This window comes from Mus pahari, chromosome 4, assembly GCF_900095145.1.
Source record: "Mus pahari chromosome 4, PAHARI_EIJ_v1.1, whole genome shotgun sequence".
NCBI classification, from domain to species: Eukaryota; Metazoa; Chordata; class Mammalia; order Rodentia; family Muridae; genus Mus; species Mus pahari.
Genome location: NC_034593.1, coordinates 97,959,732 through 97,985,700, shown reverse-complemented (window position 1 = coordinate 97,985,700; position 25,969 = coordinate 97,959,732). Strand labels below are relative to the sequence as shown.

Genomic DNA, 25,969 nt, shown 5'->3' with positions numbered 1-25,969 from the left:
TTTTATTTTGCTATTGGGTCTCCTAAATCACCTAAACTGGCTGGTTGTGCCTCAACTTGTCCTGGAGGTTGGGACGACAGACATCATTCCCACAAGTGGGCTAAGCTCAGTTGTTTTATATGTACCCACAAGTGGAAATGATGTACAGGTTAAAGTTTCACAGATGCCAAAATCCTCAACAAATACTAGCAACTGAATTTAACAGCATGCTGTCATTCTCCATGACCAAGTAGGAGTCATCCCAGGAATGGCGGGATGGTTCAGTCACATGCAAATCAGTTTATACGATTAGCGTGAATGGAGGATTAAAAAAAACAAACAAACAAACCATACAATCTTCTATATAGACAGAGATGTTTGATAAAAAAATCAATGTTACTCTGTGATAAAAAGGAACCCTTGGAGACCTTGAAATATCAAAGCAACCAAATGAAAAAAGAACGGGTTAACAGGTCGCATTGCCTAGCCTTATAGTTCTATACAACTACAGCCATCCAAACAGCATGATGGTGCCATAAAAACAAACAAACACGCCAAAAGAACACGACATTCTAGGCAAATTCACACGTGCATGTCCGATTAATATTTGACAAAGGAACTGAGAACACATGAGAAAATTATAACTTTGATAAACACTGCTGGGGAAAGTGGATATACATGCAAAAGAAGGATTTGAATTCTGACTTCATATGACCTGCAAAATTTACTCTAAGTAGTTAGAGGTGAATGTAAGACCTGAACAAAGTCTTCCTGAAAGTCTAGGCAGTAACCTTGGATTTGATCCTCAGGACACACATCACAAAAAGCAAACACATACAAATGAGCCACATGAAAATAAAGTGCTTCTACAACAGGAATGGCAGAAGGGCAAGGTGCCGGTGTACAGAACAGACAGTTGCCTGCACACTACACGTACACTACAGGTGGCACAGGAATTGCATAGCAAGAAACAAATACCTAACTTAAAAATGGGCAAAGAACAATGCAGCCATTCTTCAAAATGGCAAATAGCCAGGCGGTGACTGAAGAAGCGTCTAGCATCACTAATTGTCAGGGAAAAGTACATAAAACCACAGCGCTCTGTCAAGTCACACTTGCTAAAATGCTATTACCAAAAATACAAACAAATACTGCTTAACAATAACAAATACTGTTTAAAGTCGCAGGGAAAGGCCAACCGTTTCATGCTGTTGGGGAAAGGTAACTGAAGCCATCACTACACAAAACATTGTGGTGTTTCCTTTAACATGTAAAGACAGAAGTGCCAGCAAGTCTACTTAGTGGTGTTTAACTAAAAGAAATGAAGATGGACCCTCAAGGCAGTAACTGCAGTCTACATGCACTGTGGCTCAACTGGAGATAGAGAACCAACCTAGGTATCTTTTTTTTTTTTTTTAAATGATCTATTTATTTTTATTTTATATACATTTGGTGTTTTGCCTGCATGCATGTGTGAGGGTGTCAGGTCCCTGGAGCTGGAGTTATAGAAGTTGTGAGCTGCCATATGTGGGAGCTAGGAATTCACCCTGGGTCCTCTGGGAGAGTAGCCAGTGCTCTTAACTGCTGAGCCATCTCTCCAGGTCCCCATTTATGTTTCTTCTGCTCGATGAATGCATGGAGAATACAGCACATACACAACGGGGTATTAGTCGTTCTCGGCAAAGGAGAGCCTGCTGTTTGCAGCCACATGGATGGACCCAGGAGGCTGGCATTATACAAAACAAGCCAGGCACGAAAGACAAATACCACATGATGTCACTTAAATATAGAATCGACAAAACCCACTAAACTCATCAAAGCAGAGAGCACAGCAGTGGTTGCCAGGGATCAGGAGGTGAGACAAGCAGGAGTGATGTTACCAAAAGGTTCTAAAGTTTCCATTTTGGACAAGTGAGTTCTGGAGAGCTAGTGAGCACATGGGCAGCATCCTGTAAACTGTGTAACATGCCTGAAATCTGCTAAGAGAATAGATCTAAATTCTCGCACCACACACAAGAAAAGGACAGCTGAGTTAACTGATGTATGCATTCATTAGCTTGACTATGGTCGTGCATCTTACAATGTGTACAGGCAGGAAAAGGTCAAACCATACATTATGAATATATGCCATTTAAATTTATCAACTATACCTCAATGAAGCTGAGGGAAGAAACAAATGTCAGGAAGCAGGCAAGTGTGTGGAAGCAGTTTAACAGCTAGTGCCATTCAAGGCGCCCAAACGAGCCAGGCGTGTAACCCTAGCACTTAAAGGTAGAACTCACAGATACAGACGGATGTGTATGAGCTCAAGATTAGCCTGGTCTACACAGGACCCCTCAGAGCTATGCATGAGATCTTGTTTCAAACAGATACATCTCAAATGGTCACAATAGTAAACATGTTTTCATACTTTGCAAAAAGCCTAAGCCAACTATTAGTGAAATAAGAATGATGGCTGGTTCTAACTGGATGGGAAATAAAGAGGACTAGGACTCCGGTAGATTATTACTAGCCAGGGTTTGGAGACACAGACCTGGCTTCTGTGAAGACAATGAGAGGCCACAGAGGGCATGTGGAGAACAGCAGGGGTGTGTCAGTGAGGAGAGGTGGACAGAGCCAGGCAGGACAAAGCCTTTATTCACTAGAGAGGCGCCCCGGCAAAATGGAGCCAAGAGAAGGTGTTTAAGGGAGAGGAAGAGGAGCCAGAAGGCGGCCAGGCAAGAAGCGACTATCGGCTCTGCCTTGGGCACGATGAGCTGGGCAGGGGCAGAGCAATCCCAAGGTAGAACAGGAGGAGGGTGAAGAAGAGAGAGCAGATGCTTTACGTATGGATACCAAGGGAGTGTGTGAGGAGGAGGTGTGACACCACGTGAGACTCCCCACAGAAAACTCCAGGTGAAAGAAGCAGAGTGGCCCTGTGTGCAACAGATCTGAGAGGAATGTGGGAGCAACCAGCTCACTGTTGTTGAACCAAGTTCTCCCAGGCTGTGCCTACTCACACCTATAATATATATAATATAATAAATATAATATAACATGGTAATGTTATGAATGGTTGCTCTTTGGCTCCTGAAGGACTTCTAAGGCCTTATCTGCGCCATGTAGACCCTTAGCTAACAATCAGTACATCTGTCCATTCTGTCTTCCCTCAGAAATTTGGTAAAACAAATTGTTGTTATTCCATCTGTTTTTCTTTTAGAAAGACAGGTAAGTCATACTATGGCTTCTCCATATAGTTTCTACTTCACGAATCCTGAGTGAATTTGCTATTCTCATTCCCAAGCCTTCCCCCTTTGCCAGTGGACCCTGACTGAGAATGAGATTTCATCATGGACAAGCTTAGCAGTGGTAGGAATGGGGCAGGCTGGCTGCTTTTCTGTATACACAGATGACGGTTGGTGCCAACAAACCTCATTCTTGTTCTTTGCGGTAGCATCGCACTTGCTGTTCTCCGGCTTCCGCAGGTGCTCCCACCGTCCTCCCTGGTCAAAAGTGATCATGCTCTGAATAGAGTTATCTAAACAGGGAAAGAGTAATGTAAGCCCAGTGTGTGGAAAAAAGAGTGATGTAAGCCCGACCTACGGGGGGGGGGGGGATGTCTCAGCCAGCTACAATGCTCTCCTGAGAAACTCCATCCATCTATCCGTCCATGTTCTCATATAAATGCATATTCTATGTTAAACATGTTTCCCTTCATACCCCCGTTCTTACCCCTCCCACTCCTCTGACTCTGGAGTCCCATTTTAATACCTTGCACAGTAGCTCAGCACTGGTGAGTAACAGGCCAGAAGTCATATCACTTGAACAGGGCATCCCAGCTAACTCCAGAAACCACCTGGAACTGCTGCTCCCGAGAAACCCCAAAGCTCTCTTTTATGCTATAATTTAAATTCCTTCCTCCTGGCTACTGCCCAGGGATTCTCAGCATGGCTGCCAGACTGAGATCAGGCCAATGAGAGGAAGTTCGCTCCTTGGGGCTGTGTCCTTGAAGGGATGTCTGGATCTCTCTCTTACTGTGTCTGAGGTGATGGGTTTTGTCCGTTACACACTTTTACCATGATGTGGTCCTGGAGACCCAAAAGCAGCGGGGATAACCAGCCACAGGAGGAAACTGCTAAAACTGTGAGGTAAGATAAGCTTTCTCAGCTGGGTGGTGGAGGTGCACAGAGGCAGGAGGAGCTCAGAATTGAAGGCCAGCCTGGTCTGCAGAGTAAGTTCCAGGACAACTGGGACAGGGCTACACAGAAAAAAAAAAAAAATGCTCTTTATAAATTGATTGTCGGGGCTGGTGAGATGGCTCAGTGGGTAAGAGCACCCGACTGCTCTTCCGAAGGTCCGGAGTTCAAATCCCAGCAACCACATGGTGGCTCACAACTATCAGTAACAAGATCTGACGCCCTCTTCTGGAGTGTCTGAAGACAGCTACAGTGTACTTACATATAATAAATAAATAAATCTTTAAAATAAAATAAAATAAATAAATTGATTGTCTCAGAAATTGTAAATTCTACTTTAGTAACTGAAAGTCAATGCATTGATAAGTATGAAGAAGCTAATGCTCATTGATCTCCTCCAATGTGTGATGCCTGGGAGGAAAAGCTAGGCATGGATCCCAATTTTACTCAAAGACATGACACCAAGCTTATTTTAGGGATTCTCCAGATTATTTATATCTAATCTTGGATTAATAATTTCTCATTGTTTTTTTTCCTAGCACCCAAAGTCCTACCTGCCCTAGCTAGGGTCACTATGCTGTGATATATCTCCATGACCAAAGCAAGCTGGTGATGACAGGGTTTGTCTCACACTTCCACACTGCTGTCCATCACTGAAAGAAGTCAGGACAGGAATTCAATCAGGGCAGGACCCGGGACTAGGAGCTGATGCTAAAGCCATGGATGAGCGCTGCTTACTGGCTCGCTCCACATGGCTTACTCATCCTGCCTTCTTATAGACCCAGGACCAGCCAGGGATGGTGCCACCCACAATGGTCTGGGATCTCCCCATAAATTAAGAAAATGTCTACAGCCCAAGCTTATGGAGGCATTTTCTTCCTTGAGGTTCCCTCCTCAGATACTTCAGCTTATATCAAAGTGGCATAAAACTGGCCAGCACACCATCCCTCTGATGTCCTTTTCTTTTAAAACATTTTAAATTGCATTCATTTAACTATTTGTGTGTACATGTGCCACCGTGTGCATGTAGTTGCAGGACAGTTTAGGGGAATCTGATCTATCACTTAAGTCCCAGGGATCAAAGCTAGGTCATCAGGCTCAGCAGCAAGCACTTGCACGTGCTGAGTCATCTTCCTGGTCCTCTCTTCTTTTTATCCCAGTGTCTCATTCCTGTGGTCTATTCCCAATCATAGAAACTGCTGAGGTTTAAGTCCAGAAATAATATGCTCTGAGGTTTCAAGGTACATCAACCAAGAAGGCAGATGAAGGAAAATTCATTTATTTAACAAACATTTATTAAAAGGTCAGTATGTAAAAACCACTGTAGGCCTCTGGGAACGACCCACTTTGTGAGGGACTGGTGAGAGACACATTAGGAAAAGCACCTGTAGCACATGCCTGAGGAGCTGAGTCTGAGCTCCAAAACCCGCAGGAGAAGGAGAAACCAACTCCCGAAGGCTGTCCTCTGGACACACAGGAATGCACGCACATGCATGCATACACATCGTCATCATCACTGCCACTACCACCATCAGCAAAAGCTTATAAAGTGTGCATTCCAGCGGGATGAAACAAACACAAGATGGTGCACATGTGAAATTACACAGGATGCAGAGCAAATGACACAGACTAAGTGCTCTGGAAAACCTTTTGGACGTCTAACGTGGACTGGAAATGTGTAAGAGGATGGGAGCAGATGTGAATTAAAATAGGCTAATACAGGCAATTCTCATTCAGAACATAACACAGAACAAAGACTAGAAGAAGCGCTTGGCCTGGCAGACATCTGAGGCAATGGAGCTGCCTGGCAGATCTGTGAAGGATGAATGTGTATACCTGGTTCATCTGAAGACTGGTGGGGGATAGTGTGAGTGCCACAGAGCAAATGAAGGAGAAAAAGCCGGAGGTGAGGTCAGGGAGGGAAAGAGGAGCCATCGCTTGAGACCTCATAGGCCACTGCAAGTTATGTAAGGAAGAAAAACAGCCCTTATCTCCTGCCAAAACATACACACACAGAGGCTTTGAGGGTCTCTGTCCTTGGAAGTAATGTGTTAGCTCCCTGTGCCTTACAGCAGAACACTGGAGGAACTTTGGCCGGCTTAGTACTAGAGTCTCTCTCTATGCGAAAACAGACTGATTCAAGTTCAGGTTCACTCTGCTAGGCCTAGCCCTCCCAATACAGAAGACTCACATTGTACACCAGCCAATATGGACCCGGCTTTCCAGTGTGCTTTGCTCTGCCACTAGGCTGAAGGAGCCAGGGCTGAGCTGAGCCTCACCTTCTGAGAGCGTGCTTGTTATATAGACTCCACGGAGGGACGTCACGTTGGTAAAGTCCGTCTCCCCGCCTGTGGTGGTATAGAGGTGTCTGTCCAGAGACTTGGAGTAGACAATGCCTCGGTCATCAGAGGTAAAGATGGTGCCAAACCCGGTATCTGACATGAGCAAACAAAGACGGGCCCTGAGACTTGGGAGGAAACAGAGTGAAACAGTAGTCCAGTCATGGCTGCCTGGCCCGGCACATCTGCTAACTGCCTTCACAGTAAGACTCAGACCTAAGTGTGACTCTCAGTTTCACACTCAACGTCTCCAAGTTTGTCTTTAATTCTAGCATCCAACTTAGAGGCTGGAACATGGGAGATGTTGCATCTGCTGCCTGACATAATCAGAAAAGCTCGTCTCAGGTATACTGTGCCAGCATATGCATTGTATTTAGATTCCCACCTCATATTTCTAAATCTTTGTGCTTTAGAATACTTCTCAAACCGTCTTTGTTGAAGGATCTTTAAAAAATTCCAATATATCACAATGTATCACAGATAGTTTTATTTAAAAACATTTATCACCAGAAAAGTAGACTAGGAAAGAAACTAAACGTCAGCCCTAACTTTTTATCATTATGTTTAGAAGACATAAGTTGCTTTATCAAATGATTATGCATTTCTAAACTGGGCAAAGTGGTGCATACTTGTAATTCCAGCATCCAGGGGTTAAGGCAGAAGCACTGTGAGTTTGAAATCATCTGAAGTAGAGAATGAGTCTGTCCCTGTCTCCACAAAACATCAAACAAACCAAAAACGCCTCCTTGCAACTCAGTACCACTGAGCAGGTGCCCCAGCTCTGGGAAGCTCTGCTCTAAAGCATTCATCACCCTCACAGACGACTGTAGGCACCAGAACAAGCGGCCTTTCAAAGACACAGCACATTCTCTCTAGGATATTAATAAACTTCTTGGGGTAAGAGGAAAACAACACATAAAGCACATGAATCTCTACGCATTCAAGGGTGGGCCACTAAAGGGCTCTTACCTCCAGGTTCATCTACATGCATGAAGACCATGTCTTCATTGGCTGCCAAGATAGAGTAGAACTGCTCCTGTCCCACAGAAGGAAGTTGTGCCATGCTCCATGTGTCCCCTTGGTCTGTTGACACATGGATCCTTCTTGTTGTGTCCTAGAACAAATGTACCAACAGCTACATTTTTAATCTTCTGTAAAGGGGTCATGTCAAGGACATGAATAGAAACATTTTAAAAATAGTTATATTAATAATCATTTCCTCAGTGGGTACAACTGCAACAAAGGGACAGTGCCAATTCTCAAGGCAATTTCTACTTCCCTGTAGGAAATGATACAGTCCATTCTTTCCTGCCTTTCTCTGGCTCCTTCATTCTGGTATAGTCCTCCCAGTGGCTGGTATTCCATCTCCTTCCACAGAGCTAAGGATGAGACTGGACCACCATTAGGTGGGCTATATACCATCTGCAAATACTTGCTTGAAATTCTCAAAGTGATGATTTGATTGGCACTTAAATATTCTGTGCCTTTAAGATAGCCCTGGCTTGAGCCGGGCGTGGTGGCGCATGCCTTTAATCCCAGCACTCGGGAGGCAGAGGCAGGTGGATTTCTGAGTTCGAGGCCAGCCTGGTCTACAAAGTGAGTTCCAGGACAGCCAGGGCTAAACAGAGAAACCCTGTCTTGAAAAACCAAAAAAAAAAAAAGATAGCCCTGGCTTTAGATAATTAATCCAAAGGATTAGATACCTGATGGTCTAAAAGATAAAGATGAAATCCATGTTGGGAGACCACAAGGGACAACAGTTAAGATGAGACATGCTTCTAAGGAATTCTCACCATAGCCATAATGAAGGAGATGTGCATAGGCTAGAATAAGGTCAAAGAGTCCAAAACTCCTGCAATTTTGTGAGAATTTGGCTGGCAAAGGGGTCTTCTAAGAAGGCTATTAAATCCTAGTCTCTGCTAATTAAAACAGCTGCTAGAGACCAGCAGACACAGCTCAGGGTCACGGCTGCATCTGTTTCTCCATCCTCAGTTCCCTCTTTAACCCCACTACTTCAATGAAAGCAATCCTATTGACCGATCCATTCTTCCAGGCCATTGGGTAATTCTCAGAGTTACTGTAAGTCAAATCTCACTTGAGTTTGCCAAACTGGCCACCACTGACTCCAGAAAAACTGTCTTCACCTGGCTTTTGCAGCAGCATCGTGTCCTGATGTCCCCTACCTTACCCCTTCCTCCCACCTAGGCTTCTCAGCTAGACTCTTCTTTTTGCAACCTTCAGTGGAGAGGTGCTTCAGGGATTGCTCAATTCTCCCATCTCTTCTCTACCTCCTCATTCTTCAGAAGAACACACCCAGTCACATGGCTTTAAATAGCATGTAATTTGGGAAGATTCATAAATATGAACGCCAACTTGACATTTCATCTCAGATATATAGTAGGCATTTCTTAGCCAACACAGTGAATTCTGTTTTTTCTCCCACAAACCTGTTCCTCCTATAGCCTTTGCTATGGCAGGAAACAGCCCTGCCATTTATACAAAGACTTGAAAGTTTCTTGTAGTTTTACTTTTTTCATCTCACAAGGGATGTCTAAGGCTCACCCAACTGGCAATACATTTAAACACGCACAGCAATCTCATCCCTTCTTCCTCACCCACTGCTAACAGCTTGGTTCCAGCTCCTATCTCTTTTGCCCCTTGAATGCTTGACAGTCTTTTGGCTGCTCTTCTTGCTGCTTCTTCTTGCTGATTCTCATGTAGAATCTCTTATGCAATGTATGGATGCATCGCCTGTCAATAAAATGCTGTTGGCCTATTAGCTTAGGCAGGAAATGGGGTGGTGGAAGTTCTGGTTCAGAGAGAGGATTTCTGGGACAGAGTCCAGCTTGGGGGCTGGGAAGGGGTTGCCCTGAACTCTGAGGAAGATGGTCATATGAAACTGAAGACAAGTTAACTAGCTATAAGGCATGACTTAAGACTAGTTTAAACAGGATATTGAGTCATGAGCTAGCAGAAAACAAGCCAAAGCTTTTGGCCTAGGCATTTATTCATATATAAGAAGTCTCAGTTGTTATTTTGGAGAACTTGGGGGGGGGGTATAAAAGCCTGAAGTTATACTTTCATACCTGTTCTGCTACAGTGGAAGCTAAGTCATAATACGGCCCATTTGAAGAATAATAGCCTGAGACTGTAGCATCCCACTCCATTCCAGTCCCCCTCCCATGCTTCCCAGGGCTCCGGCCACACTGCCACTCTCCTCATCTTCAGGGGGCCTGGGGTGTGTCTCTGTCCTTGCTGATTCCACATTTTCTTTCCTCCCAGATGTTCACACAAGGATGTCCTTCTCAGGTCACTTAGGTCACCAAGATCCCACCCAAACACAAGATCTATAGTAGTGCAGCCCGTTCCTGCTGCTCCCCACCCACCATGCTGCTTCAGTTCTTCTAAGACACTTACTGCTGTGGTGGTTTGGATAGAAATGGCCCCCACAGCCTCATATGTTTGAATGCTTGGCCCATGGGGGTGGTGCTACTTGACAGGGATGAGGAGGTGTGGCCTTATTGGAGGAACTGTGTCACTGGGGTAGGCTTTGAGGCTTTCAGAAGTGCAAGCCAGGCCCAGTGTCTGCTCCCTCCTCCTACTGCCTGCCCATCCAGATGTAGAACTCTCAGCTCCTTCTCCAGCCCATGTCTGCTTACATGCTGCCATGCTTCCCGCCATGATGATAATAGACTACACTTCTGAATTGCAATGGTTTACAGTTACAGCTCCAATTAAATGTTTTCCTTTATAATAGTTTCCATGGTCATGGCATCTCTTCACAGCAATAGAGAATTAATAAAGACACTTGCTTAGCAGGGACTTACCCACATGAACATAAGCTCAGAGAATAGGCTATGTATCTATTAATTCACTATTTTATGGGACCTAGACTACTACCCAGAGCATTATATATTTTAAATTATGATTATAGAATAATGTGCACATGAATTGCTTTTTTTCCCCTTCCAGATATTCATGTCTGGGTAAAGCCAAACACGGGACCTACAAGTCCAAAAACAAGTGTTAGTTACAAAAGGCTAAAAGCCCATAGTAGGCCCTGAGAATCAGTCAGCCTCTGCAGACAGAATTTCTCCCAAGCTTTTACACAGATATTTAAGATCATAGGGCTGGCAAGGTGGTTCAGTGGGTGAAAGTATTTGCCACCAAACTTGATTCCTTGGATCTACATGGTGTAAAGAATGGACTACTGCAAACTGGCCCCTGATTGCCACACATTTGAGTGGCATGTGTGTGCCCAACACATATATCACACACAGACCAAATAAATAAATATAAAAACATACAAGTCTGCAAGAAGACAAGAAACACTATCAGGACTACATACTGAAAAACATCCATATGGTGTGTGTTAGCAGGGACGTCAGACCCCAAGGAGGCAAAGACTCACCTTATCAGCCATCACAGAGGCAAAAAGGAAACGGCCCCCAAGACCAAATGAGTAGATTTTCACGCCAATGGTTTTGAAGGTTTTCCCCAAGTCGGATGTTCTCCATAATTCCAGGGCACCAAGATCAGCTTCTTAAACAAGACAAAATATCGATTAAAATTTCACTTATTGGCGAGTGTTTTTTCACATATCTGCTCTAAAACTGCTATTTTAATACAGAAAAAGCATCTTAAATCAAGTGTGTGTTGATCAGGTGAGAGCATGGGTACGGCATGCCATCATACACAGAGAATCTGCATTTATCTGGGTTTTATTTCTGTGAGGTTTGCTAAGTGTTCATGACTCAAATGCAGTGTTGTATAACAAGTGACAATTTGTACTCTATTCATGTCACACTTTAAAATGATCTTATTGTTTTAAATGGTCTTGCTTGAGTCTTCCCTTCACTGCTTATCATCTAACACCCTACATTATTGTTCCATGAAAGCAGACCCTAAGTGTTTTGTTCTATCCTTAGACTAGTGTTTAGCCTACAGCAAGGACTCATATATTTGTTGCATGAATTTAAAAATGATTTTGCTTTCTGCTTATAAGCTGTAGCTTGGATTGGGAGGCCAATAGCTCAGCCATCAGGATATCAATCCATCTTTGGCAGGAATCGCCATGCACGGGCAGTTTCTCTGCACAGCAATAAAACAATGACCGAGACAGTCAGTGATGAGAAGAGCATTTAGTACAGAAATCTGGTATCAAAGAGTGAGTGCACTGTAGTGATAGACTGACCATGTTTGAGAAATGTGCAAGAGTTTGGAACTCTTGTACGTTTAAGTACAAGAATGCTATAAGCACAGGTCAATGGATCATTCTTGTGGGAGTTCATAAAAACCAGAATTCTGAGAGAAATGTAGATATGAAGGCCAGACTTAAGAGCTCTATTGGGAACTGGGTTAGAGAACATTCATTTTACATTCTGGTTAAAAAAAAAAAATCTGACTGTGGTCTGCCTATGATCTGAAATTTGGGTAAGACTGCTAATGGACTAATTTATATGGCAGAGATCTATAGGCAGCTTAACAGTCATATTGTACTATGGTTACCGCTCCCTGTGTATGTGTAGTCAGGTTTACAGTAAGAATTCAAAGGCAACAGTGGAAAAGGATGTGAAAAATATTTAGTTTGCTGAAGAAAGACACATGAGCAAGACAGATGAGGCAATGTGGTTGTGAGAACATGAGCCTCTGGGACACCCTGAAAACACACACACACACACACACACACACACAAAACACACAAAACACACACACACAACAGGGCCACTTGGTTCATCTGCAGTGCAGGCACTTAAGAGGCCACTGCAGCTGTTGACCAAGGTGGGAGGGGGATACATCTCTAGATAGCTGCAGACTTTCAGCATTGTCCATGTGGTAGTTTTACCATAAGCAGAATGCAAGAGCAATGAATTATCAAGATCTATCTCATGAAAGAGCCCAGAGTTCAGGCAATGCGAGCTGGGCTGGAATCTCTTCAGGGAGACCCTTAGGGACCAATGTATGCAGCTGAAAGAGTGAAGCTTAAGCTGTGAGGGCAGACCCCAGGATGCTGGAAATGCAGGGAATACAGACACATGCTGAAGAAGGCTAGAGCCCAAAGGAAATGTCCCAAGAAAGGCCATACATGCCACAGCTAACAGGAGCTGTAGAATGGCCATTCAAGGTCTCAGAAGCTCCAATGATGCCACCATGATGCCCAGATGTGGGCATGGAGCTACAGAGTCTGCTTCTCTGATGGGTTTGGTACTCTGCCCCATCTCTCCATGCTGCCCTCCTATTGCTTCCTTAGAAGTATATGCATTTCCTTGTATACTGGAAACATGAAACTTGGGTTTTGATTTTATAAGGACTCACAGTTTAGAGACTGCCTTGGGTCTCAGAAGAGAAGTGGGATTTCAGAACAAAGTGGGGACTATTAAAGACAATGGTAACTTTTGATGTTGGACTAAATGCATTATACAATGACACCCAACAGTGGCCTGGAGTGGAATGTTATAGTCTAAATGTGAAGTGTCCCCTATAGACTCTGATGCTTGAGTATCTTGAGTATCATTGGTGGCAATGTTCTAAGAGGTTGTGGAACCTTTACGACTGTGGCCTGGTTAGCAGAAATGGGTTGCTTAAAGGTGACCTTGAAGATGAACTTTGTTTCTCATTATGACCTGAGCTCTCCTTCCTGACACACACAAGTCAGACAGCAGGACCCCACTGTCATGAACGAAGCTGCTTCAGCCACCATGTCTTCTCAACGATGATGGACTGTTCCCACTAAACTCAGAGCCAAAGTCACGTCTCTTCCCTTAAGTTGTGTTTATCAGTTATTTGGTCACAATAATGAGAAAAGTAACACAATTGCTAAGAGGAACTGTACCATCTTCATATATATAGTTACATTTTTATTGACCTATGCAGGATGAAGGGATTTAGTTGTACTTTCAAATTTTTAAAAGTAATTAGCAGCTTTGAATTTTCTATAGCTACTGAATTTGCAGGAGGATGAGAAAAACATTTCACCATACATAACCCGGAATGGACATCAGAAAACTCTTTTCTGGGACTACAATATACTTACTGCAGGAGCCATTCACATGGGTAGTAAAGAAGATGATGTTGTTTGGTCCCCTAGAAAGAGGCAAAGACAGGGATAAAAAGTGGATTAAGGCTACTAAGAGACTATGGTGGCCTAGTCACAAAGTCGCTGGTGTGGGTAACAGCCCCGCCATGATAAGGCAGTCTATTTTGGTTGAATGAGCCTTGCTCTAGCGACCCAGTAGAAAACTCTACAAGGGACAGAACACCGAGCCACATTCCCAGAGACAGGTGCCTGACACCACAGAGCCCCCAACTCCATAATTCTTTGACTAGAAGTCACGAAGACAATGTTCCAAGTTTCTGGCATTCTGGCTAGACTCCACCCCCATAGTTACCTGACCATAGCCAGGTGTGCTCCTCCCCACAGTTACCTGATAGCCCAGCCCACTATAAGAGGGGCTGCTTGGCCCCTCCTCCCTCTCTTTAACTTTCACTGTTAGTACTCTCCTCTCTAGCCCTTCTTCTCTCTCTCCCTTTCCCCCCTCTCTCTATGCTGCCATGGCTGGCCTCTCTTTCTTTCTACCTTCCCTCTTTCTCCCTGCCTTTCTACAATAAAGCTCTAAAACCACAGACCGTCTCTGCTTATCATGGGATAGGCTTTCCCCTAATGAGCCTTGTCTAACCTCCTGCCAGTGGGAACCACCCAGTGCCCCCTTCTCTCCCTGCCCTCTCCTCCCTTCAGCCCCAGGGCTAACCGAGCCACTCCTGGGGCCTGCATTCTGTTCTCAGCTCTTCCTGTGTCCAGTGGTGTCTGGGATGCCCGAGGTTGAGAACCTGCTACCTAGGGCTGCTCCTTATCCACCCCTGCGGGCTGGGTCCGTAGCTTCCCACGGCCAGACACCCACCAGGGGCAGTGTGGAAAGCATGTGGCAGTCCTTCTGCGTCCACCCGCCCTGAGCACCGGAATGCTGGCGGGATGCGGGCTTTCTCCCACTCCCTCTCCCCCACACCCGCCCCTGACAACTGGCATACTGCATGCTGTGTTTAGTCAGGGTTATAGCGAGAATTCAAAAGGACAAGTAGAGAAGCTGTGTTCCGATGGTCCACTGGTGGGGCAGCCCACAGCCTAGGCTCCGCTGTCTCCTACCATCATCTACTTTATTGTGAGAATCTTCCAGACACATTGATGTACATACCTTTCAAATCTGCCTCCAGGGTCACACCATCTCCCCATAGTGAGGAGCTTCTCTCTTGTGTTACTAAACCACAACCTCATAGCCTCACAATCTTTCAGCACTAGTTTAAAGACTAGCCCTCTTATGGGGGCTCTCCTTATCACTTTGACTGGAAGCCCCCCCCCTTTTTTTTTAATGCTAGAGCAGTGGATTCTTAACAAGGGAAGTTCTGCCTCCCATGAACACTTCGAAGTGGTTTTGGTTGGCACAAATGAGGAAGGGAGAGAAGCAGGCAGGAATGACTCCTGGCATCTAGGAGGTACAAGCCAGGATGCTTTTAAACATTCAAAGAGCACAGAACAGCTCCCTCAATAATGACTCCTCTAGCCCAGTATGTTGTTGATAATGAAGGTAAGAATCTCTTTTCGAACAACTTTGTGGCCCAGTGGATTAGATGTCAGCCTGTGAGAAGCCCTGTTGTAGAGCCCTGCGTCCTCTTACACAAACCGCTGGCCATTCATTTGTCATCTAGTGGGTTGTTTTCATAGCACGTGTGCCATATTGTACCTGCCTCATGGACTGGCATCTTCAGATCAGTTGCTAGGTTTCAGGCTTTGTGGTTTGCCATCTGAATTTAGCTCAGTGCTTTTTATGAGCTAAATAATTTAGCTCTTCCATCTCAAATAGACAACTAGGTCAGAAGTTGAATTATTTAAAATGAAACTTGGAAAGGCAGTTTGCAAGGAATGAGATCTAGGCCCTGATAGATAGCACTTATAGATTGCAGCAGCTAAAGGTTCTGGGTTTGAGCATGCTTTTTTCAGCTTTTTTGGGCTGTAATTCTAAGAGATCAAAGGTCTCAAAGGTGAGTTACTTGCCCCAGCAGCCTAGCTACTTTGAATTTGAAGCTAAGCAATTAAATTTCTTAAAAAAGTAAAAGAAGAAGAAGAAGAAGAAGAAGAGGAGGAGGAGGAGGAGGAGGAGGAGGAAGAGGAGGAGGAAGAGGAGGAGGAGGAAGAAGAGGAGGAGGAGGGGGAGGAAGAAAGGGAAGGAAAGGAAAGAAAACAAGAGAGTGATTCGTTAACTTAGTCACCATAAAAATGACTTCCTTTCTGTTAAGTCCTATCTAGTACCAACACCACTGATTAAAACACAGACCACAAAATCAGATGTGCATGCACACGATAGCGCTATAAAATCATTTGATGACTGCTTCTGGAAATGGCCCACCTCGTTTAAGTAGCATAACTAGTATTTTAAGTGATTTTGGTAGATATATTTCAAACATGTATGATTTATTTCTTCTGGTTCCCTAAGTGGAATGCATTAAACTCTTAAGATTATGGTTCATTCCCATGAATATTAATCATATCAAGTCAGATGCTGCCAAAATATGTGTCTTTCCTTTATCTGGTGCAGTAATTTTGTTCTGAGTTTTGTCTTTTTTTTTTCATGGTCTTCCTGCCTGCTTCCAGCTTTTAGACTGTAATTCTAAAGCTACTGTGTGCTTGCTGCTAACAGCACCATAGCTCGTCTCTGGCAGCTGCAATCTGCTATACACTGGGAACCCAGATTACTGGACTTGAGAAAACTCATCAGTGGAAAAGAGACTCAGAATGCAGTTCTGAGGCTTCCCCACCCTCCATATTCTGTGAGAAGCCTCCTCTCACCGAGGGGGTAGCTGAAGCCCAGAGAGGGTAAGCCACTGACTAGTAACAGAGCCAGGCTGGAACAAAGGCAATGTCGCTGCTAAGTCAGAGCTGCTTCTGCTGCATGGCCTTTGGGCGGGCACTGAGGAGCAGGGCATGCTGCCAAGGGAAGGGAGTGTTTTCACACTGCAAATGGTGGCACTTGTGCAGTCTGGAAGCACTTTCAGCTCTTCCTGAGTTAGCACGGCGTTTTACGCAACTAAAATGGAGTGCTAGACAAGGAAGTGCAAGCCCAACTACACGGAAGGACCAAAGACCCCACAGTAAAGCTTTGCTTTCTGTTCCAATTGATGGTACCAGCTATGGAGGAAAGGAAAGTCTGTAGACAGCAGTCACTGCCCTTACAACATTCATTGAGACAAAGTCTTTTTCCAGTACAATTAGAAGCTCCTCCAGATTCAGGTCTGTGTCCCAGCCCTGTCTATCCCTCACGGGACCCTGAAGAGCACTTGGCACATATAGCAAGTACTTGCTATTTATTCATGTGACTTTTGGCAGCTCTAAGGCTTAGGGCTCTGACAGATGGAGTCTTGCGTTACTCACCATTTGGCCAAACATACTGCTTTGTGGATTTCTTCCCATTTTTCCCCAAAATTCTTGGATACCCACAGGCCATTCTGAAAGATTATAAATAACTTATCAAAATTCCAGCTTTATTCTGTGCAGCTGCTTACAAGACCTTTAATAATTCACAACCAGTCAGAACAGTAGACACAAACACTGGAGCTGCCTGAACAATGCACACTCACACACACACATGCACACATACACACCCAAGCATGTACACACATGCACACATACACACCCAAGCATGTACACATGCATACACATGTACATACACATATACACCTGCACACACACATGCACACATGTACACACATGCACACATACACACACAAACATGTACACCCACACACATACACCCGCACACGTACATATGCACGCGCACAGATTACTCGGGCTCCTTCTGGTCTTGGAACTGAGAACAACCAATCATATAAAGCACCCCGAGTGCCAGGCACCATACTAGACATCGCATTCCCACCTCGCAATGATCTTGAAGTTTATCAAGGGATATGACTAAGAAAGCTCACTACCATATGGTATTATGGACCGGGTCCAGTGTGGAAGAGGTGGTGGCACATAGCACTGTGACAGTTGACTGAAGAACACCACACTGACAGCAGCGATGAGTGCTATGCTTAAAGGGAGACAGGAGCGCTAGTGGAGACCATCGAAGACTAGCAAAGGCGGGAAGAGCGCAAACACGGAGTATGAAGATAAAAACAGTGGTGTGAAATCCCACGGTGAGAAGGCTGAGGAGCTAATAGAACTCAGAGAAGTGAGGAGAGTTCAGGGGATGCCTCCCTGGCCAGGCCGACAGACCTGGCTCTTACTGTGAGCTCCCAGCAGGATGGGACTCTAAGAGTGGGGTCACAGATTCGTCTTTTTAAGGTGACAACCACAGATGTGAATGGGAAAGATGGATGTCAGCGCATCACAGTTAAAAGTAGGACATGAAGTAAGTATGTGTGAGTTAGTTCAGCAAGAGTTAACGAGGTCTTTAACCTCAGTCTTGAGGTATAGGATCAGCCAGAAATGAAGCCAGAACAGAACTGACTTCCAACACTTCTCTTTCTTTCTGTCTCTGTCTCTCTCTCTGTAAGTCACTAACATCATCAGGGTGGGAGCAGGGGTACATTGTGTCATTAATTACTATACATATTATAGGAGCAGGCATGAGAGAAGAGCAGCGAAGCTCAGGCGGAACTGAACTTGAGGTGCCTGTGGGACACACACTTGAAGATACCTGGGGTCAGCAAAACAGGAATCTACTGGTCCTCGGGCAAGCCAAGCAGGAAGCAAGATGTGAGAACCTTTATGAGGGGAGAATCAAGGAGAAGTGGCCGCTCAATGTCAGATGAACAGAAGGCAGCTAAGGGTAAGCTGATGGGAGCTTATGCAAGAGGCCAAGAAGGACCATCTAGAGAGGTAGAACAACCAAAGAAAATGGGCTCATAGAGCCAAGCAAAAAGAGGTCCTCAAGGTGGGATTGACCACTGCTTTGAAATACAGCAGTTAAGAACATGATGTCTGTCGATCTCAATTCTACCAGCAACAGAGCTCACTGAGCAGCCTCAGTGGGGGTGGGGCAGAAATATCCTGGACCATCAGAAAGTGACTGGGGCTCATCAGTCTTTGGGCTCTTCTTAACTTCCTCTCCTCTGGTAACAACGGTAACCTTAGGAGGATGACAATTTATACTCATCCTTTGCAGCTCAAGAAAGATGACTGCAAACTGTTCTCTGATTCATTATTCCAGTAGCAGCAGATATCCATTCATTAAAAAACAGACAATAGCAATTATACATCATACATACCTGGAAGAGGCGGTATACAGAAGTCACACCCAGATAGGAACAGAGTGTAAAAATACACATTTCATTGTAAGGAGACATTGGAAAGAAATCTAGTGTAAACATGCCAGAAGATTCTTTAAAGTCTGTATATTTTGACACTGTAAACAAGGAAAGGCAAATTCAACTGGACTTACTTCAGTGCTGAGAGCTAACAGATAATCAGAATTCTGGGGGCTGTACATCATCTGCGTCAGAGGATGAAAGGGGAGATCTGTTTGCACAAAGTTCTTGGCAAAGTCTGATGACCTGAACACTCTTCCGCCTCGGCTTCCCCCAGACACCTCTGCTGTTAGTATCACCTGCCCGAGGAGAGGAGACATCAGGGTTAGAGAGGAACACTGTGAATACCTGGGAAGGTGGTGTGAGTGAGTGTGTGTATGCTCGTATGTCTCTGTGGGTGTGTGCATGCATGTGTGTGTGCACGTGCACATGTATTAGTTAAGGAAATTTTAGATCCAAAAGAAAGAGAAATCATAAAGATACAGTACTTACCACTCCAAGTTTTATGTATTAAAAAAAAAAAAAAAAGATATCCTGAATTGGGCCAATGCACCAAACCTGTGATAATGATTTTGGCTCTGGTTAGTTTTGAGATATAGTTTCCACAATGATTACAGTGTCACAGGGAGTGCCTGTTACAATGCTGGCTATCTACCACATATGTAAGAAGGGGTTTGGTGTATCCTGGATGTGAACCAGGAAAAAAAGAACTGTGCTAAATCCAATTCTTTTATAATCAATGTCAAACTACATCGAATTTTAAAATATATCAATACCCAACTAAAATGCTGTCCTAATTTCATTTCTGTTGCTGTGATAAGACACCCTGACAAAAAACAACTCAGGAGAGAGAGGGTTTATTTGGCTTACACTTCCAGATTACAACCCATCATTTTCTGGACAAGAATTTGAAGCAGCTGGTCACATACACAGTCAAAAGCAGAGAGTGAATACAAGTGTGTACGCATGCTTACTTCTGCTTAGCGTCCTTTCCATACTTAATTCATGATCCTTTGCCTAGGGAATTATACTGCTCACAGTGGGCTAGGTCTTCCTGCTTCTTAATGCAATCAAGTCAATCCCCCAAAGACATGCCACAGGCCAATTTGGTCTAAACAACCTTTCACTGAAAGTAGTCCTCACAGACACAATACTGTGAACTGCTGGGTCGCTCCAACACGAACGTATTTCAGGTGCTATGGAATACCAACTTCACGTGCAGGAATGAGTCTCACCTTTCCAGAGTTCTCAGGACCAATAGCCATGCCAAATTCCGTCCGAATGAAGGTGTTATTGATGAGATTTGTAATATCCTTAAAGTTCTTTCCATAATCCTCACTGTCAGGGAGAGAAGAAAGAAGCATACTTAGAGTGTGGTATGGATGTGCTGGAATTCTTAGTCTTTATTCCTCTTTCATGATTTTCTCAGCCAGGGAGAGGTTGGCCTGAGGGAAATTTCACTTCCTCACCAGTGATAGCTTTCAAGAGGGGATGTGAGGTGACTTATGTTGAGCCAAGAAGAGAAGAGGGTCTTCCTCCCCTTGAGATTTTCGAGGGAACACATTTCCTCCCAGATAAGCCACTCGCTGAATATGGCCAGTCTTTTTGTAGGCTGGTAGTTCTCAATGGGGTGGTTGTGTTCTCCACTCCCAATTGTGGATTATCCAGAGACAGTTTTGATTATCACAATCCAGACACTATTTAGGCAAAGCCAATGCTGACCACACTGCAATGCACAGGTAGCCCTGCAGCAGAGAGTATGTGGGCCCAAATGCTGAAGCACCATTGTTGAGAAACCCCACAATTGACATATGAATATAATGCAAAAAATTTACTATTTTTCCACAATGAAAGGGCAACAGAGGTAATTCTAGAATCCTAGAAAAGAGCACACAACAGAAGACAGACCTGACCCTGAAACATGTTGCTTCTCTGTATTTAGTTATGTGAATCAGCAATGTCCTTGTTAGTCAAGCCAGTCTGAATTGAGTTTCTGCTAACTGCAGCCAAAGGGTTCCTAACAACCTCTAAGTTTACATTACTTATGGTAAAGCCAGTGATCAGGTAATGGTGACCTTGATGCTTTCCTGAGAGAGGTTAACATCTCTAGGCGTAAATCATAACTCATGTTACAGCTACAATTAGAGAAGGCAAATGGTCAAATTTAACCCTTGGTTTCTCAAGAGTTTCCCCTAAAATTCCATCCCGACAAAGCCTCTGGGAGACCCTTGACTTCATGTTTAGATCTGCGAGAAATATCAACAAAATCTTTTTGAGAAAGAAGAACAACAATAGAAATCAGTAGCTGTCTGATAGGTCTAATACTGTGCATAACTCTATTTAAATGATACAGCATGCCAAAAATATTTATTAAATTTAAAGAGGCTGGATCTGGTGCAGACCTGGGCTGCTCCCAACCTTTGTCAGAGACACTTTTCTAAGCAGTGGGCAGCAGCTGATGCAGACACAGCCAAGTGGCTAAAAGGCTGACAGGAGACTAAGTGCTCAGCCATGAATGGGGCATCTTTATTATCCCCACCCTCTGCCAAGCTCAGGGAACATGAGAAGGATGTCAGAGCTGGAGGGTGGGGATGGGCTGTGGCAATCATGCTCACAATGTTGCACCAGCCAAACAGATGGAGCAGCTGATCTCCAGGCCCCACCCTTCACTGAAGAGCTACTGGCAACTGGTAGCTGATGGGGAACAGAGAAGCATGCTTCTTTGTTGGTTTGTTGGTAAATTTCTCAATATTCTAGTGGATGGCCTCACACCCATGCACATATGGGCAACAATCACTGATCTGACTTATCAAAAAACAAAACGGAAAAGAAGAGGAGGGGCAAAAGCAGGGGGAGGAAGAGGAGGAAGAAGAGGAGGAAAGGAAAAAGGAAGAAGGAGAAGGGGAGAGGGAAGGGGAAGAAGGAGAAGAAGAAAGAGGAGGAGGAGGAGGAGGAGGAGCAGCAGCGGGAGGGATAGAGGGGATGTGATCCTGTGTATCCATATGAAATTATCAAAGAATAACTAATATAAGAAAGCTTTAAATCATCCATTGGTGAATACAGTGCATGCCAGTTTCTCAGAGCCAGAAGAAATCTGTGGTAATGTTTACATTTATCACCTAATAAGGCACCACAGGTTTGGGGAAAACATTCACAACTGAGGAACATGAGAAATGCATAGAGCCAAGGAGACCGTTGTGTGCAGCTGCTGTGATTCACAGGAGATGCAAGGGAGGCAAATTTATCAAAAGCCAAGTAGCCAATTAAAGACAAAATTGAAACCACAGTCCAGTTCTTTTCATTCTTAGCCCCAAACTAGAGACAACTTATTTGTGGGGAATTCTTTTGTCTTATTACTTGAGAATCATCATTTCTCTGGCCAAAGTCTCCACTTGGCAGTAGGAGCTAGAGGCATAAGAAATATGCCTATGCCTGTTCACAGTCTCCAAGGATGATAAAGCAAATCACATTGTCTGAGAGTGACTAGGATGACTTACACACACACACACACACACACACACACACACACACACACAGTCCCTAGATTAATAAGATAGAGAGTGGGTACCATCCAGCAGCTCCCTTTACTGCCCTATCTCTGGCTTTGGAGTACAGGATCTTATCTTCTAGGCAGCCAGCAGGAGAAGTACAAGCAGTGCCCAGCTCTGCAGGGTGTACACCATCCACAGCTCACACAACTGTTGCGAGGCGCCATGGCAGCTTGATTATCTCTGGTTTACAAATCTTCCTTCCTTTCTAACATCCCCTGGGAACCTGCACAAACCTGTTGGCACAACTGTCTGCTTTTTAAGAACTTGGTACAATGAGCCTATCCCTGCCCTCTACAAACACATTCACGACAACCTTCCACTACTTCAGCTGTCTAAGCAAGAGGAGAAAATGGAGTAGAGCTAACCTTTGGGGGTTAAGTAGGTACTGTTGGTATATTATATGCATCAGCATGAACTGGAAACCAATAAAACATCCTGAAAATGAAATCTATTTTCTAAACTTCATACCGCAATATAATTATAAATGGTAACCAAATGATTGCTAACCATGAAAACCCTGTAAAACCATCTGCTTTGTCTCTGGTTACCCAAAATTAATGATCATTTTAGTCTGTCTGTGTGGACATGCTCATGAACAGTTTCAACTCCAGACATCACCAAGGACAATAGTGTGCAGAACAGAAATTATTTAAGCCATGTAGCTATTTAATGGAATACCATATTCTGGAGGCTGGGGAGCCCACAAGTAGGGCACTGGGGAAGTCCATGTTTGGTGAGGCCCAGTTCCTGCCATGTTTTATTTGTTTTAATGGGGGGTCTTGCTATGAAGCCAGGCTTGAACTCAATATGTAACACATCCTCCTGTCCCAGCCTACTAGTGTCGATCTTATAGGCATATGCCAACACACTTGGCTTTAAACTTCCATCTTATCATTGCAATGTTGTAGGGCAGAAAGGTTAAGCAGATGTCTGGGGGTGGGAGTCTTTTAAATGATACTAATACTGTCAGCTAGGGCCTTGCTCTCATGTCCTAAACACTAACTATCTAAGTCCCTACCTGAGGTAGGAGCCCCTGCTTAAGGAATGGTGCAACCCATAGTGGGGTGGATCACCTCACCTCAATTAATCATCAAGAAAACCCTCCACAGGCATGCTAACAGCAACCCTGATCTAGATGACTCTAAGATTTTCTTCCTGCTGGGTATGATAATGCATGCCTTTAATTGTTGCACCTAGGACAAATCTCTGAAAGTCTGAGGCCAGCCTGCTATACATAACAAGTTCTAGGCCATCCAGGGCTACAAAGTGAGACCCTCTCTCAAAATAAGTGAGTAGATAATAGATTTTCAGATAACTCTGCTGTATTAGGTTGACAATTTAAAATGATGACAGATCTAAATCAAATACGGGTGAGACTCCAGGTACAGTAAGCATCGTGCAGCCATGAGATTAACAAGTGTGTTCTAAGTGTAATGGCTCAGAAGCTCTGCACCTGCAGCTTCAGGTGAAAGACATCTGGCCCACCAAGCCTGTGAGCCCTGACCCCCATCCCAATTGGAACCTGAAGAAGCCGCCTTGATGATCTCTGAATGGTTTCTGGGCTCATTCTTCCTGGTCTTGAAGAACAGTACACATTAGCTGAATATTTGTAGCCCTCGCCTATCAAATTCAAGAAGATCTCAGCTCTCCTCCATCCCTTCCCACTTCGTCTCGAGCTCACGTCTGTTAGTCTCCCTGCTGGTGGTTAGTTAAATGCTGCAGGTGCATATTTCATCAAATGGCCTCTAGACCATTTCCTTCACGTTACAATCTTTGAAGTATGGATGGACTGAGGGTTTTCGGCTTAAGTTCTTATTCCTTAAATTCTGCTTCATCTCTTAACAACTCTGTCTTAAGTCATTTCTCTCCCTTTGCATCTCACTGTGTGCTGTCGGGAAGCTGAGGTCTGAGTTCAGCACCTTGCTTAGAAATGCATCGACCTATTTCCAGTTTCTTCCTCACTAGTGACTTCCATCTTCCATATTAACAACACAGGACATCAGGACACAGCTCAGCCACGGCCTAAGACAGTTTCTCCTTTTCTCCACTGTCTGATAACACATGCTTGTTCTGTCTGAAACCTCAGCATGGTGGCCTTTGCATCTATATTTCAACATTGTCTGTCGTGGAATACAGAAGCATTTTAAGACATAGGTCTCCTTGTTTCCTTTCTGATTCCTTAATAGAATCACCTACACAGCTGTACTCGCAGCAACCCAGGCTTTCCCAGCGAGCAGCTCACACGCGTTCAGCCTCAATCTGCTCTCTAGTACTTTGACTCATTCCTCAGTGATTATGACTACAGCTCCTAAAAGGAAAGCTGTAAGGTTGATGTCTAATTCAAAAATAATTACAGTTTTGTAGTTTTCATTAATTGGAAATGTTTGTGTAGTTGGTATTTAGTTCTCACACATTATTTGCAAACTGCCTATGCATTTAAATTTATTTGTAATTTCAAGTTCAATACTCATGGTGCTTTTATGGCTATCTGCAGATGTTTACAGGAAACAAAACAAAACAAAAACCAAAGAAAGAAATGAACCCCATCCTGGTGGTTTGTATCCAGCAGAAGTTACACCAGCTAATCTTTGGCCTGAGAACAGAGCTCAGTGTATAATAGTGCTTGCCTAGTGTAAGCCCCCTGCCACCCCCCCAAACCACCCAAACCAACAAGCCCATGCTCTGCCTGCAGTGCCCACTTTCACACTATGAACAAGCATCCTTTTCAGAGCCATGCTGTCGCTCTCCTGTGTCCTGTTGAAATACTGTTGTTTCTAAACACAAAGAAACTTAAATGTGCTTCAAGCAGGCAACGTGTGTCTTAGTAAGCTTCACTTGAGTAAGAGCTGTGGTACTCTCGGCCTAACAAAGGGACAACACATATCAATAAGATATTTTAAAACAGAAACACAGTGAGACAAGGTTATCTATTGATCGGTTGGAAATATTATGAACAGACTTGAAGGAAGCTCACCATGTATTTCCTGTAGGAGCAAGAACTCAGCACTCGCTTGCTCAGCACCTGTTTTTGTTTGATTTTGCTTTTTTTCTTCTTCTTGGAGACAGGGTCTCACTCTGCAGCCCTGGCTGGCTGTAACCTTGCTGTGTAGAGCATGTTTGCCTGCAGAGAACTGGCATCAAAGCTGTGTGCCACTATGCTCAGTGACTCAGCATTTCTGACAATTTTACAAAACACAACCATCACAACTAATGTGAACCAATTACATTGAGATTTTCCGTTAAAATATCAGTCAGGAGAATGTAGCTTATTAAAATGTGCCAAAAGGATAATAGACCTGAAACAGAAGCCAGGTAAAAAATGGCAGAATTTGAATTCATACTGTTAGCATTTTGTCTAAGCTCTGTCCCACAGTTACCTAGCAACAGCCAGGCGTGCCTGACTCTTGCCTTCTTGCACCAGCTCTGTCCCCTCCCCTCCCCCCTCTCTCCCATCCCCCTCTCCCCTCTTCTCTCTTCTCTTTTCTCTTCTTTCTCTTCTCTTCTCTCCTCCTCCTCCTCCTTCCTTCTCCTCCTCCTCCTCCTCCTCCTCTTCTTCTTCTTCTTCTTCTTCTTCTTCTTCTTCTTCTTCTTCTTCTTCTTCTTCTTCTTCTTCTTCTTCTTCTTCTTC

At 44.3% G+C, this 25,969-nt stretch overlaps 1 protein-coding gene across 4 annotated transcripts in view; it reads right to left on the bottom strand.

Annotated features, from left to right (window-relative positions):
- Positions 1-25,969, bottom strand: part of Sort1 (sortilin 1) — an 80,313-nt gene that overhangs the window by 17,447 nt on the left and 36,897 nt on the right. For 2 of the 4 annotated variants that reach the window (XM_029537456.1, XM_029537458.1), the window contains exons 4-11: positions 20,026-20,128; positions 18,925-19,089; positions 16,914-16,987; positions 13,527-13,576; positions 10,905-11,035; positions 7,463-7,607; positions 6,434-6,589; positions 3,390-3,496 (exon numbers count right to left, since the gene is read on the bottom strand). In XM_029537456.1, coding sequence (XP_029393316.1) covers positions 3,390-3,496; positions 6,434-6,589; positions 7,463-7,607; positions 10,905-11,035; positions 13,527-13,576; positions 16,914-16,987; positions 18,925-19,089; positions 20,026-20,128 — 931 coding nt within the window. The remainder of the gene's footprint in view (positions 1-3,389; positions 3,497-6,433; positions 6,590-7,462; positions 7,608-10,904; positions 11,036-13,526; positions 13,577-16,913; positions 16,988-18,924; positions 19,090-20,025; positions 20,129-25,969) is intronic. The other 2 variants (XM_029537457.1, XM_029537459.1) reach the window with 1 other exon arrangement.